The following is a 17,024-nucleotide window of genomic DNA, read 5'->3' on the forward strand; positions in this document are numbered from 1 at the left end:
TACAAAGGAAGGGAGAGATTGGGTCAAACAGTCCAACACAATAACTTTGCATACCATACTGGTGATTATTAGGGTTGTTTACAGGAAAGAGGACAAGATGTGGCTATTTTGTTTTGCCCTCCTGCTGAACCTGTCCCCAGATTTCATTGAACCACCTTCTGTTATCTAGCATCAGGCCGCCCTCTGCTTTCCTCTTATGAACACTTGACTTCCACTCCAGTGTTTAGGAACTGCTGAAGTGGTAAGTTTAAGGATGAAAGGAAGATGAACAAACTGAGAGAAGAGGTGGAGAATGTGCCTCTTTAAAAAATACTTTGCTTTTATCGCACTTGTCAAATCTCCCAGCCATTTGCAAGGGAAGAGTTGTGCAGCCAAATTGATTTTTCTCTTAGCTTTGTCTTTGTTGGTTGTGCTTCTGACCTGTACTTACATCACTGATAATTTAGGTGCATGCCGACGCAGTTCTTCAGCTTCCAAAAGGATGTCAGGTTTTCAAATGAAGGACTTACAGTAAAGGAGGGAATTGAACCATATCTAGGGACCAGAATAGCATAGAGACTTGGCGGTAGACTATTTTGACTAGGGCCAGGGCCATCGTCAGGCAGGCAACCACCAGGAACATTGTCCTGGGACTTGTGGAAAGTGGGGCCTACTAAGGTCCTCTATGGTATAGCCTACTCATATGGGCTTGAACAAGGGAGGCCCACCTACAGTATAAAATTTAGTTTTGGGCCTGTAAAAAATCTAGTTATTGTTTCTGATTACCATTGTTATGTTATGCAGTTACTTGGGTATGTCACTTTACCTCTATGTAATTTGCATCTTGTTTTCTTTCTTCAAGAAATGGAGTGGAGGGCCTTGGTAGGGTTGTCTCTGCTGCTGTGTTTTGGCTCTGCTTGCTGTGATTATACTTCGGACCAGTTCTCTTCTGTTACCATCATCAATAATGTCGTTCAGGACCCTCACACGGGCCAGATCTATTTGGGTGCCGTCAATACCATCTATCAACTGAACTCCAACCTGCAACTGGAGAGCAGCACAGCAACAGGCCCTAAACTCGACCACCCACACTGCACTCCCCCAATCACTGCCCAGTGCTCTGACGCAAAGGAAACAGACAACATCAACAAACTCCTGCTCGTCAACTCTGTCAACAGCACCTTGGTCATATGCGGAAGTGTTTTCAGGGGCATCTGCTCCTTGGTGAACCTCAACAGCGTGGAGAAACCTGTGTACTACAGTGACACCAAAGGTGAGAAGACATACGTGGCAAGCACGGAGTCGTCTGTTGCTGTGGTTGGTGTGATTTCGTATTTCATAGACACTAATTCCAACACTAACCTCAGCGTGTTTCTAGTGGGGAAGGGCTATGGTAGCTCAGACAGTTCGAAACTCGTTAGCACTCGGTTGCTGCAGGAGCATGGCGAAATGGATGTCTTCGAGAATATTGTTGAAGCATCCACCGTCCAGGCCAGCCCTTTTGTTCAGCGCTACCTCCATGACTTTCGACATGCCTTCAAGGATAATGGCTTTATCTACTTCCTGTTCTCGCGCACTTCGGGCACCAGCGACAGTAGAAATATCACTTTCATATCACGCCTATGTGAGAACGACCATCATTACTATTCCTACACAGAGCTTCAGCTCAACTGCACTGCCAACACTGAACTTCAAGAGAACACATATAACAAGGTCAAGGCGGCGCATCTGGCCACTCCTGGAGAAATTTTGGGTCAAAATATTGCCCCTGTAAATCCAAAAGATAAAGTTCTGTTTGCAGTGTTCAGTGCGGATGAGGATGGCAGCCGATCAGCCTTGTGTATGTACCCGCTCAGCAGCATCAACGCAAGGCTTGAAGAGGTGATTGAGTCCTGCTACACTGGAGAGTTTCTGGAGGACGGCAAGCCAAAGACTGTTTATTCGCCCTACACTTCCAAGACCGAGGCAATCTGTAAGACCAAAAGAGAGGTGAGATGGGTTTTTGTTTTTGGGCTCTGCTTCTCTGTTTTGTGGCTTATAAGGTTCTTTTGAATGAATGTATGTTGTTTTATTTGCCCAACAGAAGGATATGGTGAAGGAATATAAATGTGGAGCAGAATTTCTGCCCACACCACTAGCCAGTAAACCAGAGTACGCTCTAGCCGTCAAACCCATCTTCACCCGAAAAGACATGCTGACAGCAGTAGCTGTGGCAGTGGAGAATGAGCACACAGTGGCCTTCTTGGGAACCAGTGGGGGAGAAGTCTTAAAGGTATGTGGCCTAATTTAGCGCTCTCAAATAGTTGTCCATTTGTAAGTCACTTTGGATAAAAGTGTTTGACAAATGAATGAATGTAAATGACTGCTATGTGTCCCACAACTCTTAACCTCTCATCTTTCACCTTGCAGGTGCATCTTGATCCCAGCCATTCTGAATTTTATCAGAGGATTCCAGGGGAACGCACAGATGGTGGGGTGAACAAAAACCTCTTTTTTGATTCCAGTTCGGATCACCTGTATATAACCAATGGCAGAAAGGTCCGTAAAAAGTTTGAGCACATTCACAACACAACTCACATTGAGTAAACACAGAACGTCCAGTGTTTAAAACCTGATTGTATAATGTAGGCTCATTATAGAATTTCACACTCCATTGTCTTGGTTGGTCACCTACCACAATTGCTGTTGGTTTTTAACATTATTAATGTAGAAGCTGTTGGTTTGTAACAAATCTATAGGACTCTGAGTGGACCATTAGTCACAGAGGTGTCCGCTTTTAGAAATGCTATTATCCTAAACGAAACAATTTAGCAAGTATGCATTTTGGAGGTTGTTTTATGTTGTTTGAATTTTTTTTTTCTCTCTTCTCTGTTATGTAGATCACCAAAGTGCCAGTGCAGGCCTGTGAAGAGAAGAAAGATTGTCATTCATGTATGTCCCAGAGAGATCCATACTGTGGCTGGTGTGTTTTGGAGGGCCGGTGAGTCTGTCTACTTAATTTTATGACCAAAAGTTCAACATCATTTTGGCATTTATTTGAAACAGTGCCATACTATAACTTTTTAAAATAAAAATATTTCTACTGATAGTCAGGGTTAGGGTTAACCCTAGGGTTAGCTAACCCTAACTCTAACGATCAAATAGCATCAACAAGCAAAAAACATATTTTAAGTATGTTTTTGAAGAAGAAACTGATTAAATATAAAATTTTCAAAATGTTTATACACCAAAATATAGCATAATCTAGGTCTGTGATAGTGGACCATTAAATGAATAGTTAAATCCCAAAACGAATCTTTAAGAACCAGTAAATTGGTTTGACAAGTGAAGTTTTCTTTCCTGTGCTGAAATATATTTACTTTTGAAACAGGAAGTTGGAGTGGGACATATCGAAGAGCAATTTTGCCAATACAATAGAACATAAGTTTTACTTGCTATCGCTCGTCAGAGGCAGGTGCTATTAGGGGGAGGGATATTCCTCTTCAAGAAAGCATTTGATTTGGCTGTATGCAGATGAGTAAATAATTATGGTCCATTTTGATATCATGGATTTTTTATATTTAAGGAGTAAGATTATAACAGGTTGTCTGACAGGCTGTCTTAGCTAGTAGATATCAGTGTACAGTCCCGATAATGCAGACTCACGAGAATGCAGTGCATCTCATTACCCATGTTCCTCTGCTGTTTTTCCTGCAGCTGTACCAGAAAGAAGGACTGTAGCAGTGGAGAAGTAGCGAATGCCTGGCTGTGGAGTCCAAACCAAACATGTGTCACTATTCAGTCTATTGAGCCCCCAAACATCAGCTGCAAGAAGACAGATAGTACATGGGTACTAGAACACACACAAACATGCACACTGTGATACAGTCAGCAGTTATTTCAAATCCTAACTCTTTACAGGATTAACACAATTGACTGTAACAGATCCAGCCTGAGCATCTAATCCCTTCTTTATGGGTTGATATGATAAAGTTACTAAACAGGGATTCTGAAATGATAATACAGTATCATCCCACATAAAGAGACAGAGCACATCTAATGCACTGCTAATGTGTCTCAGAAGAAACTCCTTCCCATATTCTCTAATTAACTTCCTGGATCAGTTGTATTGAATAAAGGCAGCATACTGAGTTCAATAATTTTTCAGTTGCATATCTTCTTATACAATGCTAATTCTATCTTTAATATGTTTTATTTAATATTCTATCTTTATATATTTCTCCTAAATCCTTATTTTTTGGGTTTAAATATTCAGGTGAAGATTGATGTCCCCTTGCTCCCCAGTATTTACAGTCTTGATAGGCTCATGTGTGTGTTTGGTGAATACAGTAGCCTCGCTAAAATGGAAAAGACACGTGTCACCTGTGCTCTCCCGACCTCTCAGTACATACCGGCCACACCTGAAACACAAGGTAGGAGCAGCTCTGTTTGTCTTTAGCTTTAATATTTACCTGCCCTGAAGTTTTCCTTTCACTTGCATGTACTCTCAGAATTAACAGATGGTTCTTTGTCACACAGAATGCCTAAAAAATTATTCTTCATGTGTGTAATCTGCAAATTTTTTTATTTTTAATTTGGAGCCTGATCAGCTGAAACAATTACATTTTTAAAGCTGAAACTGCTATACTGAAAACTATCAGCAGAACCTTAAATGTAACCTATTGATTCAAGTGTTCAAGTAAATAGATTTTTACTTTTTCTAAAGAAAAAGTGAGTGGTGCTTGCCCATGCAAGAGTCGCCACCATGGTGTTAAGATGTTTTTATGGTTGCTAGGTGGTTACTGGCCCAAAAGAGCCCACCCCTAATTCTCTAATATATTCTGGTGCATAGGTATGGTTTGGGTCCATCCTTTACTGTATGTCTATGGGATTTACCACCCATTCAGTCATCTGCCAGGCAAAACTCATAATTTTAATCACTTCCATAAATAATAGCACACCTCTCCTCAACAATTCACATGGTTTGAGGTATCATTCCTGTCTGTTGCTTTAGCAAACTGCACCACTTATAAATGACAGAGTTTGGTGTATGTATTATTAACTGATGTGATTTCCTGTAATCAGTGTTGGGTAAGTTACTCTAAAAAAAGGAATTAATTACTAACTACTAATTACATCTTCTACAGTGTAATTAATTACTGTACTAATTTCTCTGTCTGAAAAGTAATTGCATTACTTATTACTAATTACTTTCTAAAACCCTTATCAACCTCGACCAGATGAAAAATATAAGGATAGACATGAAATTGTTCTTTTAATTCTTTCAAATAAATCATCAAATAAATTATTCATGAACTGGCCAAAGAATTTAAGGGGGCTGCATTAAATTAGAAAAAATACATTTTTACATTAGACGTTAAATTTCAATTTTAAATTCACTATTGTTTTATATAGAATTGTTCTATAGTCTATACAGTGTTTAACACAATTACATCAGAAGTAATTGTAATTAAATAACTGAAAAATTAAGAGTAATCCCTTATTTACTTTTTTCAATGAAAAAGTAATTTAATTACAGTAATTAATTACTTAGTAATATATTACACCCAACACTGCCGGTAATGTGTGTATTTGTAGATTTTGTGGCTGTACAAGTGAGGATCATGGTGAATGATGACATTGAAGTAGCTTCCAGTAAATATGATTTCTACAACTGTGCTGCGGTGGTGAAAAGAGCACAAAATACACCGTGAGTATCAGGCACACTGCCATAACCAACAAGTGATGCTGTTTTAAACATGATATCCACTCCAAGAATATAAATCCAATTGAACTGCAAATGGCAGTGCTGGTTCTTCAGATTAGCCATCATAATTAATTTATTTACCTGCCTGTGTTCTGCAGATGCATTGCGTGTGTAACCAGTAAGTGGGGCTGCCAGTGGAACATTCAGGAGCATACTTGCAGTGATAGAGATGACACTGTAGAGGGCAATCATATCATCAAACATCTGGAGGTAAGTCCAGTGTTGGCATGGATAGTGAATAATGCACACATTTAGAAATTAATGTGCCTGTTTGTGCATTATTAAATGGAGAGTTGTTGGACTACCAATCATCCTTTAGTGCTGTGCTGGAAAGGTTTTCGTAAATGTTCTCTGATTTGTGCAGGATGGAAAGTGTCCACAGTTTGAGATCCCAGAACCTCTGCTCATTCCTGTTGGCATCAAAACCCTCATCACCTTTCAGGGCAAAAACCTGGAGGAATATTCGGTAAAGTAAATCCATTGCTCATTGCTTGCATTCCTCATGTGTTGGTGTTACATCCTTTTAGGTGCATTGGTGTAAAAATTATTAAAGTTTTAAGTTATGCAGGGAATATTTCGAAGCATCAAAGTAATATTTAATTAAACAAAAAGATACAAACACAAACACATACAGGGCAGCTGCCTGTAGCTCTCTCTCTGCCAAACTGCCGCCTCCGGCCGCCTTGATCCCTCTCGTCAGCCTGATTAGGGGCCGGGCGTGCGTCATCATGGCCTGGCCCCGCCCTCCTCCTTGCCACACTCCTTCCTCCTTTGCTTCAGGCTGGGGAGCCCCCTTCCAGCCCTGCCTGCCGGCAGGTCTTCCCCGTCTACTCGGACCTGGGAGGGAGACAAGTGGAGGGAAACACAACAAAAAAAAAAAAGAGAGGGAAAGAGAGAGAGAGGTGAGAGAGAGAGAAAAAAAAAACTTACTTGCCGGTTCTCCGATATGCCGTCGCCTGGTCCTCGGTCACTCCTCCACCCTCTAGTGGATGACAGCCGCTCCTCCCCGGGTGGATCGAAGGCAGTCCTCCGGCCACTGGTGGACAGAACGCCCCGCTGCGTTTTGGTGGATGGTAGGGGTCTCCTCCGACCCTGGCAGCGGTTCTCCCTCTGCAGGCGGTCGGCAGTGAGCCCCTCCCCGCTCGCAGATGGCGGTCTTCTCTTTGACCCTGCTGTGTTTTAGCGGCCGGTAGGGGTCTCCTCCACCCCTGGCAGAGGCCCGACCACTGCGGTCGGTAGGGAACCCCTCCTTCCCTCGTGGTCGGCGGTCATTCCTCCGCTTTCAGGCGGCCGGACTCCTCAGTCTCCCGGCGGATGGCCGTGGCTGCTCCTTTGGGGTGGATGGTAGTGGCGAGAACTCTACTACGGCGCATCTCTCCTCCTTCCCGGATTTCGGCACCAATGTAACAGGGTAAAATGGAAAGGAAGAGACGAGAACCGGCTTGACGATATAAATAATAATTTAATGATTAACTTAAATCAAAAGACATACAATACAAACGCATACAGGGCAGCTGCCTGTAGCTCTCTCTCTCTGCCAAACTGCCGCCTCCGGCCGCATTTATCCCTCTCGTCGGCTTGATTAGCCTGATTAGGGGCTGGGTGTGCATCATCACGCCCAACCCCTGCCCTCCTCCTTGCCACAATCATGGACTAGATAATCTTGAGCAAATTCAAAAATATTTTCCAAAGAAATCGAAACAGGGTCCCAAAAATCATGGAAAACCTGAAAACATTAGGTAGTTTAAAAAGTCATTGATATATTTTTAAATGTATAAACTTTTTTTTAGTTAAGCTCTGCTCTAAAATATTTAACTCTAAAATAACATCATGGAAAAGTCATTGGTCAAAAAGTCTGGGAAACCTAATCTTTTTAACCAATATCTCTGTGAAGTCATTTGCCAGCTTGGTTTTTGGAGTAAATCCCTAATTTTATAGAATTCTTGTAAACAGCATTACTCTTTCTCCATGTTTCTCAGGGCAAAACCTTCCAGATTGGCACTGAGCTCATGAAACAGGTGGGCGAGGTGATTGTGGAGGCTGATGGGTTAAAGTACAGTTTTGAAGGATATGAGGTCAGTATGCTCCACCTTACTTTAGCATCCATCTATCACTCCTTTCCTCCTTTATTCCCTCCCTTATCCCTTCATTTACACAAAGCTCCAGCCAATATGGCATTCACATTTATTGAGCTGCACATGTATTTAGGGCTTAGTGTTCAAGTCCTGTGTTGGTGTAGAAAACACAGTGATCAGATGCCGAAAGACAGCATTTTGGCAGGGGGGTATTAGAGCTGTGGCAAACAGTTGTTCCAGATGCTCTGATGCATTTTTCTGTCTCTGTGTATGTTAACGATACATTCTGCTGTTTTTATGCCAGTTCGCTTATGACAAAGAGCCAGAGGTGAATGTGACTTTCTACATAATGGATAAAGACACAGAGAGGAAGATTGACAGCACCCTTAGAGGTACATTTTACTAAACAGTGCATAAAATCAGTGTTGCTGAAGCGTCTTTGAAACTGTGACTTGCCTAGTTATTCATAATTATAGTTAAACTACAGTCAAGCTACCCTTTTGAAGAAGTACAAAGAGTACTGTGGCAATACCGTGCTACAGTGGTGATATCAGATGGTAATAGCATATACTTTGATATATGGTTCTGAATGATTACCATATTCAAGTACCATGGTATTTACATGGTACTCCAATGTACTTCACAGAATACCATGGTACTACCATAGCGCATGTCCAGAAAAAAGTAGTTATTGACAAAAAGTAGCTATTTAAAGGAATATTCCGGGTTCAACACAACTTAAGCTCAATCGACAGCATTTGTGGCATAACGTTGATTACCACAAAAAATTATTTTGACTTGTCCCTCCTTTTCTTAAAAAAAAAAAAAAGCAAAAATCGAAGTTACAGTGAAGCACTTACAATGGAAATGAATGGGGGCCAATTTTTTAAGTGTTTAAAGGCAGAAATGTGAAGCTTATATATTTTATAAAAGCACTTATATTCTTCTGTTGAAACTCGTGTATTATTTGAGCTGTAAAATCTGTTTTAATCATAATTTTTACAGTCATTTTAGGATTTTAGGGGTCATTGACATTACATTGGCATGGCAACAAAGTTGGCTATAAAAAAAGGCTATAACTTTACACAGAAAAGGTTAGTAAGTTATTTTATCACATTAAAATCATGTTAACATACCTATTGTTTATGAATACTCGCTTTTGAAGTATTTTAACGTTTACGGATTGGCCCCCCACTTTAAGTGCCTCATTGTAACCCAGATTTTTTTTTTTTTTTTTTTTTAAAGAGAAGGAGGGGTGAGTCAATGGGTTTTTTTTTTTGTTTTTTTGTGGTAATCAACATTATGCCACAAATGCTGTCGATTGAGCTCAACTTGTATTGTATTTATTTTAAGGGGAGCTTCTTTTAAACATAATATGAAATTAATGGACTACTTCTCTTACATTTAGTTTTATTCACTTACCAGACAATTTTATCCAAAGTGACTTACAAATGAGGATAATACAAGAGTGGTATTTATCTGTTACAAAACAATGAGTTTTTAGTCTTAGTTTGGGTGACAGCATCAAATCTGAGCACATTAATTTGCACTACAATTAATAAAAAAAAAAAAAATATAAATATATTGTATGACCAAATAATATCTATTATGATTATATTGATATTAATAAATATTATAGTATATTTTGTGAATATTAATTTACAATACACATTTAAGTTTAAAAATATATTATAATATATTACATATTTCGAATAATGTAATATATTATAATGCATTAAATATTATAATATATTATTACATATTTCAATTATTTATATAAATTTTATACTTTATATAATAATTATATATAATATAAATATTAATTATACATTTACATTTTAATAAATATTTATTAATTACAAATATCTTGCTGCAAAAAAGACATAAGATGCTGTGCAGGGAGTGTTATTACGTTGAAGTACTGTGAATTTTGTTTTCTCTCTTTTTCTACCCAGTGGTGCTCTATAACTGTTCTGTAAGGCGTGAGGACTGCAGTCTGTGTAAGAACGCTGAGCAAAAGTATGACTGTGTGTGGTGTGATACCACAAAATCCTGCATCTACAGAAAGCTGTGTAGCCAGGAGCTTGAGCAGTGTCCTCCACCCAAGATCACTGATGTGAGGAACATGACACAAACAATTTCTTCTTTCTTTTTCTCCTTGCTCCTGTTTAAATTCAACTTTACTAACACATGGGTATGAATCAGTGTTTTTAAGAGTTGCGTCATAATGAATCTAAAAGATAAACTTCATACTTAAGGCGAAATAAATCCTAGAATATCTCAACAGAACGATGTCAGCATTGACAAATTTATAATTCTCCTCTCCCCGTTCAAATGTGGTTCATAATTTCCCTCTCTCTTCATCTTCTCTCTCATCTTCTCATAAAAACACAATTTCTTTTTATCATCATCTTTATTTTTCATGCCTAAATGATATATAGATGGCTGCATGCTCTGTAATGGTAGTCACAAACTCTACATTTTAAACACACTGTCTCTCACTCATGTCTTTTGTTGAATCCATCTGTAATGATCACACCGCCTGGGCCTGATAGCGTTTGGTTATTTGTCATCTGGCAAATGATTTTATCTAAAGTCTTGCTCAAGGGCACAGTGGCCATGGGGTTCTCAGTAATTCCCTAGCTTATGATTTGCACCTAGCAGGGTTCAAACTTGCTTGCCTTCGAGAACCTTCGTTTCTCATCTACCAAGAACATTTTTGTGTGAACGGCACCTTAGAGTGTTCAGATGTCCAGTAGAGTCTATTGAAAATCCAATTCACCTGTCACGAAGTCTCTTTTAAATCTGCTGTTCTGCTTTCATTCCAGATTGTTCCGCGGTATGGGCCAATGAATGGGCAAATCTCTGTCACCATTAAGGGCTCCAACTTGGGTATAAAACATGAGGACATTAAGAGCATCACTGTGGCAGGAGTGCAATGTGTTCATCAGCCAGAGAAATACTCAGTCTCTACCAGGTACTGCACAAATAGCATACTACATATTTATTGCTAACATTGGGGATATAGCTTAAGGCATATCTGCACCACAGGCATCTTGAAAGAGCTGTTTAACCTTTTATTATCATGTCTCTGTGTGTATCAGTGTTGTGTGTGAGATTGGGCCCTACCCCTCATCCCCAGAGGACCTGTTCAGTGAGTCAACATTACATGGGCCAGTGAAAGTGGAGGTGGAAGGAGGGAGAAGTGGACAGTCGGATGTGAAGTTCACATACAGGGTAGCTGCTTTCTCTTTAATCATGCTTTTGCAGACATTTAGTTTCCTCAGTCCTACAAAAGAAGTGATTGTTTTTTATTATTATCTTATTTATTATCTTTTGAATTAACTTTTAAGTAATCCATGTATATTCATGACTATCCTGCTGAAAAGACTGTCTTTTTATGTGAATGTTCTTGCTGGTCCAGTCTGGTTTATCCTGGTTAGTGCTGGTCCAGCATGGTATTAGCTACTTAGTCAATATAAAACCCTATTTAGTTAAACTTAATACGTGTTGCTGGTCTTATTGTGAGCGATTCATCAGTGCATGTTATTCCAAAGAAAAAAAATTGTCTTCATAATATTTCATTTAAATGTAGTAACTTACTCCGCCTCTCAAACTTCATCATCTGTACCAGAAATAATTTTAACCAATAGCCAAAAAGCTATTTAGCCGTTTTTCAAGGCTACTGTTGAAGTCAGTGCAGCCTTTCTAAAATCTTGCCATTACTTTAAACAGTAATTTAAAGGACTATTCAGGGTTCAATACAAGGCTCAATCAACAGAATTTGTGGCATAATGTTGATTACCACAAAAATGTTTTTTGACTTGCCCCTCCTTTTCTTAAAAAAAAAAAAAAAAAAAAGCAAAAATCTGGGTTCCAGTAAGGCACTTACAATGGAAGTGAATGGGGCCAATATGTAAACGTTAAAATACTCATTGTTTCAAAAGTATAGACACAAGACATAAACAATATGCGTGTTAAAGGTGCAATATGTAATATATTTACTGTACTAAAGCATAAAAGTATCATAATATGTTATCAGAGATTTGGGAAACATGCCAAGTTGAAATACTGGCTTCTCTGAAAACAATGCTACAGCTAGTGTATTCTACTTTGAAAGGGCTGGAATTTCTGTTTGTGTTTTGGCCTGTGTGATCCCACCCACTGCCCACTCACCAATAGTATTTCGACACCCCGTGTTGCCAGATTTGAAACAAGTTAACGGGCAAACACAGCATGCTGCAGCCATGGAAGCCAGCAATACATCTAGCTAACATTGACAGAGTTCTAAAAAATCCACAAGAGCTAGTTTATAATTTGCAAACAATAAAAATATTGCAAACGTATACATTAGCTGTTTAACTTGCAGTGTAAGGCTTGTCGCTTGCCATTGTCAGTTTGGTCGTTCCTGTTGCGTGGCCTCAACCTGGCAACCCGCGTGAGCTTCGAGTGTGGGGAGGAGGGGGCAGGGGAGACAACTCTCTCCAATATTTTAAATTTGGACTGCAGTACCCATTTTAAACGCTGGATGTCAGTGTTACATATTGCTCCTTTAACATGATTTTAGTGTGATAAAATCGCTTGCTAACCTTTTCTGTGTAACGTTAGATCCAGTTTATAACTTCATTGCCATGACGATGTAATGTCAACAAACCCTAAACAACTGTAAAAATGACTATTTAAAAAAGAATTACAGCTCAAATAATACATGAGTTTTAACAGAACAATTAATTTAAATTGCTTCACTGCTGTTTTTAAACCCTCCAAACATTGACTCCATTCACTTCTATTGTAAGATTTGTGCTTTTTTAAAGGTGCAGTATGTAAGATTCAGAAACCCTTGTTATTAATGACACCTGTGGCCATTAAGTGAACTGCAGCCAGCTACCCGTTGCTCGTGATTGCGCACACACTCCATATGGATGCGAGCAAGCATCGACCAAAACAATGATGTAATGTACAAAGAGACTGAAGATGATTCACCAGCATCATGATGACAGATAAGGTAGCATAATTAAAATTACACAGTTATGATTGTTTTACTACAAACTTTGAGACTGTAAATTATATTTGACTCTCCAGTGCTGGAACAGGGCTAAAACAAAGTGTGGATATAGGTCTGACTATGCAAGACTGTAGTTTAAAGTAATCACGTTTCTTTGCATGATACATAGGCTATCGTATAAATGCAGTCAATGTCGGCGTTAGCTAGCTAGCCAGCTTTATCAATTGCTGTTAGCTAAATTTGGTAGATGATGACAGTAGCTGTTTATAAAATAGACTGTACATTATAAATATGTTGACACAATTCTTTATTGATGTGATTCCGTCACAACTGTCATTTTGATACATCGATCCGCTGTTGTTTTATAATAATAGAGTGTATATATTTTCTGTATAACCAAGTTAGGTTACACTAATGAATGGAGCTTTTTGCATTATCTTGAACATTGTCTAGCATTCATTTAATGTGTTATTGTAGTTTACCTTGCTGAATAATTACAGATTAACATTGACATTAACCTGACTTTTAGTATAAAGAGAAGATCGTTGAAATTATTTGAAAGTTACGAAGCAAGGTAGCTTGTAATTCAGCAGCGTTAGTAGGCAAGATCAAGTTAGCTAAAATTACACAGATCAATCCTTATGGCACTATATTTCACATGCTTTGCAGTTATGTAAGCTTTCCTGTCCAATAAGAAGAATGCCGATTCAGGGTCGGTTTTGATCCCCAAAACCGAATGAAGGTCCCTCCAGGAATCAAATGCCCTGCCAATGTTCACTCTAGTTTTCACTCGACCATGATCATGTTCCCGGGATTCAGTAGATGCATTTTTTTGTTGTTTTTGGGCTTACTCTGAGTTTGTGTAGGAGTCGGTGTTGTGCTCGGAGTTGGACATTTGCTGGATTCCATCTCCAAGATAACATTACCTAGTGTTGCAGTTTTTTGTCGCTGTTGAATAGCGGAAGAGAAGCTACTGCGTGAGGCAAGGCTCTCAGGAGCACGCATAAACGTCACATCCTTTGGACTTTCCCGGCAAAAGCGACCCGCTCCCTTCGCATGAAAATCAGTCTACAGGCTTTAATAGGCAACCTAGGAAGTCCGGGAAGGACTGATTTTTTTAAGTTGCGTTACAAGCCGTTCACACATTGGCAAAAAAAAGGTGAATATTACATGACAAATGTTACATATTGCACCTTTAAAGAAAAGGAGGGACAAGTCAAAATGAATTTTTCTGGTTATAATCATTATGCCACAAACGCTGTTGATTGCACTTAACTTGTATTGAAACTGGAATACTCCTTTAATACCAGTTAATGTAACAAAGGGTGCAACAATAATAGCAAATAACAAAAGAATCATTACCATTTGGATACAATGAGATGCTCTTGAGAGCAATATTCTGTTTCTCTCTGAAATATGTTACATTATCGAAGTGAAATGGGTTGAAAATGCTGTTTCACGAACACCACCACACCAGCATGCCATGTTGGATTTGTTTGTTCAGGTTATTGTTGAATATTATTTCAGTCTTCTACAGACTACATATGTTCAACACGATCCATAAATGTTTAAGTTAATATTAATTTCTCTGCTTTGTGTTTGAGTTTAGCTGACTATGTGATGATGATATTTAAAGAAAACCAAACTCATGTAGAACCTGAGCTATAAATGAGGCAGAGAGCAAATGTTGACAGTGATTTTTTTTTTTTCTCCATCCTTTAGGACCCTATTCCCGAGGCTGTGTTCCCCTCTAAAGGCCCTGAAGCTGGGGGAACCCTCATCACTATCACAGGGCGGGATCTTGACACTGCTAGCAAAGATGACATCAGCGTTATAGTAGGAGGAGAGCTTTGTGAAGTGTGAGTAATAAGCCCTAGCTGTAGATGTTGGTAGAAATTAAACAGATTTGTTTTTTGACATATGAATAAATATAAATATTTGCTTTGTGTTTATTTCTAATTATGTTTTTTGTTGTTTCAAATATACAGGTTGACATTTGGGCAGAAGATTACCTGTAAGACTGGCCCTTATAAAGGACAAAAGATTCCCTCCGACAAGTTGACTGTTGTTGTGAAATACGGCAAGGACACCTCCAAAGAAGTTAGCGGATTCGAATACTCAGCCAATCCCAAAGTTTCAGATTATGCTCCACAAGCCAGCTTCGTTTGGTGAGTCCATTATGTACATAAATCTGTTTTCCAATCTTTAAGACTGTCTTAACAGTCTTTTTGAAAATAATTAATTTGGGATGTCAGTCAATACTAGATCAGTAATGAAATATACTGTATAAGTGTGCACATAAGAATTACATGCCTGTGTGTGTTTCAGTGGAGGTCGTAAGATCTTAGTGATGGGATCAGGGTTTGATCAGGTGCAGAGAGCAACCATGCGAGTGCTGCCCTCTTCTGACGAGCTTAATCAAAAGTCCAGCAATGTGGAGGTGTGTATTATATCCTTGTATGGAACAGTGCTCATTTACACTGATCTTTGGTCAGGATAGTGTCTCTTTTTATATATATTTATTACAATAGCCAAGACTGGGATTTGAACTGAAGAAGCTGGTCACAGATCATATTAAAAGCAAACATTTACCTATAGTTCCTTAAAGGAAAATACAAGCTGTTCTTTTCCATAGAAACAAAAAAACAGGATGCCGATTTTGATTGTCAAACTCCAAAAGTACCATAAAAGTAGTACATATGACTTGAGCGATATTCCAATTTTTCTGAAGACATAAAAACCGTTTTCCTGAACAATTCCCATGTCTTCCATTGGTCAACTAACAGATAGTCCCGCCCCAAACTTGCATGTGTTCACACTTTTTAGGGAAATCAGAATATTTAAAAAATTGCGCAAAGCCCCTTTAAGTCGTTATTCACTGAAAATAGAAATGTTTTTTATTTTCATTAAATTTTCTTCTCTCTAAGCATCCTTATTGCTTGTAATTTGCCAATTAATGGTAATACCATTGTGAATCTTTAGGTTTCCTCTTTTAGTTCGGTCAAATGTAATGTTAATTTTTTTACACCGTTTTTTTTGTTTTAGTCATAGTTTTAGTCTTTTAATGAAAATTTTCATTAAAATTTGTCAATATTCATTTTTTTAATTAATTTTAGTCAGTTTTACTCTGAAAAATGGCATATCATTGTAGTCAACAAAAAATAAAAAACTTTAGTTGATGGTAATAGAGTAAATGACAAAAACATGTGTCAAACTGTTACAGAACTTTAATCAAATACTCAAACATTTAGAAAAAATATATATAACATTTTCATTTTTTTAAACATGACTCATTGGTAAACAAGTGCTTGTCAGAGAAATGGCGCACGGCAACAGTTTCTAAGATAGGATTGGGCGGGGCTTAGTGAAAGGTCTATTAACCTGTTTTAAAGCGGTTCATTTTGCCGATGTTCAGCGCGTTAAATCCCCCAAAATTATTGGATTAGATGAATCCATATCTAATATCATTTTATATAAACAGATGGTTCTCCAGATGTTTCTTCTGTTTATGTCTTGAACTGTTAATTTCTTGCAGTATTATTTTTTCCTCGTCATATTTTCATCAACACTATGCTTTAATAAAATTTAGTTATCATCATGATGCCTCTTTTTGACAAAATCAAAAAAAACCTTCATCAGTTAACGTTTTCTTCAGTGATTTCTTTGACTAGATTAACACTGGTCAAATATTATTTTTTTGGCTATTGAAAAATGTCTATCTTTTTCCTGGAATTTTCTTTTATCAAATTGTTACATTTTATAATGATTGCTCAGTTTCAGGCTGATGCTTTGCTCTTTTCTTGTCGCTCTCTTTTTTCTGTCTGCATTTCCCTCAGAACATTTCCTTCCCTTAGTCTCCCTTCTCTCACTGTTAATAAACCATAATCATTACGCCACTGACATCATATCATCTCATTCCTTTCTTGTAAAGAATGCTCAGACTTTTGTGAAAAGTGTTATATAATGAGAGAAACTTTAACTAAGGCTTCTTTTGGATCTCGCAGTTCGTACAGGAGGTTACACGCAAGAACGAGACTGTACTGGAGTTCCTCTCTCCGATTGTGAACAAGTCTTACGAGGACCAGTCCTTAAGAACCATCATCCAGCTTGACAACTTGGTGGAGAACCTGACAGACTTTGTTTACCATCCAGACCCCACTTTCATCCGTTTAACCGATAAAGCCATCACAGAAGGCAGCATCATTAATGTTAATGTAAA

General features: G+C 38.4%; 1 protein-coding gene across 1 annotated transcript in view; it reads left to right on the plus strand.

Moving 5' to 3' along the window:
* LOC127435038 (plexin-B2-like) overlaps window positions 1–17,024 on the plus strand; it is a 160,504-nt gene that overhangs the window by 124,901 nt on the left and 18,579 nt on the right. Inside the window, exons 3-20 of the mRNA XM_051688169.1 lie at window positions 842–1,968; window positions 2,063–2,251; window positions 2,389–2,517; window positions 2,859–2,959; window positions 3,676–3,808; window positions 4,235–4,391; window positions 5,557–5,668; window positions 5,824–5,935; window positions 6,090–6,191; window positions 7,705–7,800; window positions 8,105–8,192; window positions 9,756–9,916; window positions 10,629–10,777; window positions 10,905–11,037; window positions 14,528–14,664; window positions 14,794–14,973; window positions 15,134–15,245; window positions 16,810–17,019. Of these exons, the coding sequence (XP_051544129.1) occupies window positions 844–1,968; window positions 2,063–2,251; window positions 2,389–2,517; window positions 2,859–2,959; window positions 3,676–3,808; window positions 4,235–4,391; window positions 5,557–5,668; window positions 5,824–5,935; window positions 6,090–6,191; window positions 7,705–7,800; window positions 8,105–8,192; window positions 9,756–9,916; window positions 10,629–10,777; window positions 10,905–11,037; window positions 14,528–14,664; window positions 14,794–14,973; window positions 15,134–15,245; window positions 16,810–17,019 (3,426 nt within the window). The 5' untranslated portion in view covers window positions 842–843. The remainder of the gene's footprint in view (window positions 1–841; window positions 1,969–2,062; window positions 2,252–2,388; window positions 2,518–2,858; window positions 2,960–3,675; window positions 3,809–4,234; window positions 4,392–5,556; window positions 5,669–5,823; window positions 5,936–6,089; window positions 6,192–7,704; window positions 7,801–8,104; window positions 8,193–9,755; window positions 9,917–10,628; window positions 10,778–10,904; window positions 11,038–14,527; window positions 14,665–14,793; window positions 14,974–15,133; window positions 15,246–16,809; window positions 17,020–17,024) is intronic.

This window comes from Myxocyprinus asiaticus, chromosome 45 (genome assembly GCF_019703515.2).
Source record: "Myxocyprinus asiaticus isolate MX2 ecotype Aquarium Trade chromosome 45, UBuf_Myxa_2, whole genome shotgun sequence".
NCBI lineage: Eukaryota > Metazoa > Chordata > Actinopteri > Cypriniformes > Catostomidae > Myxocyprinus > Myxocyprinus asiaticus.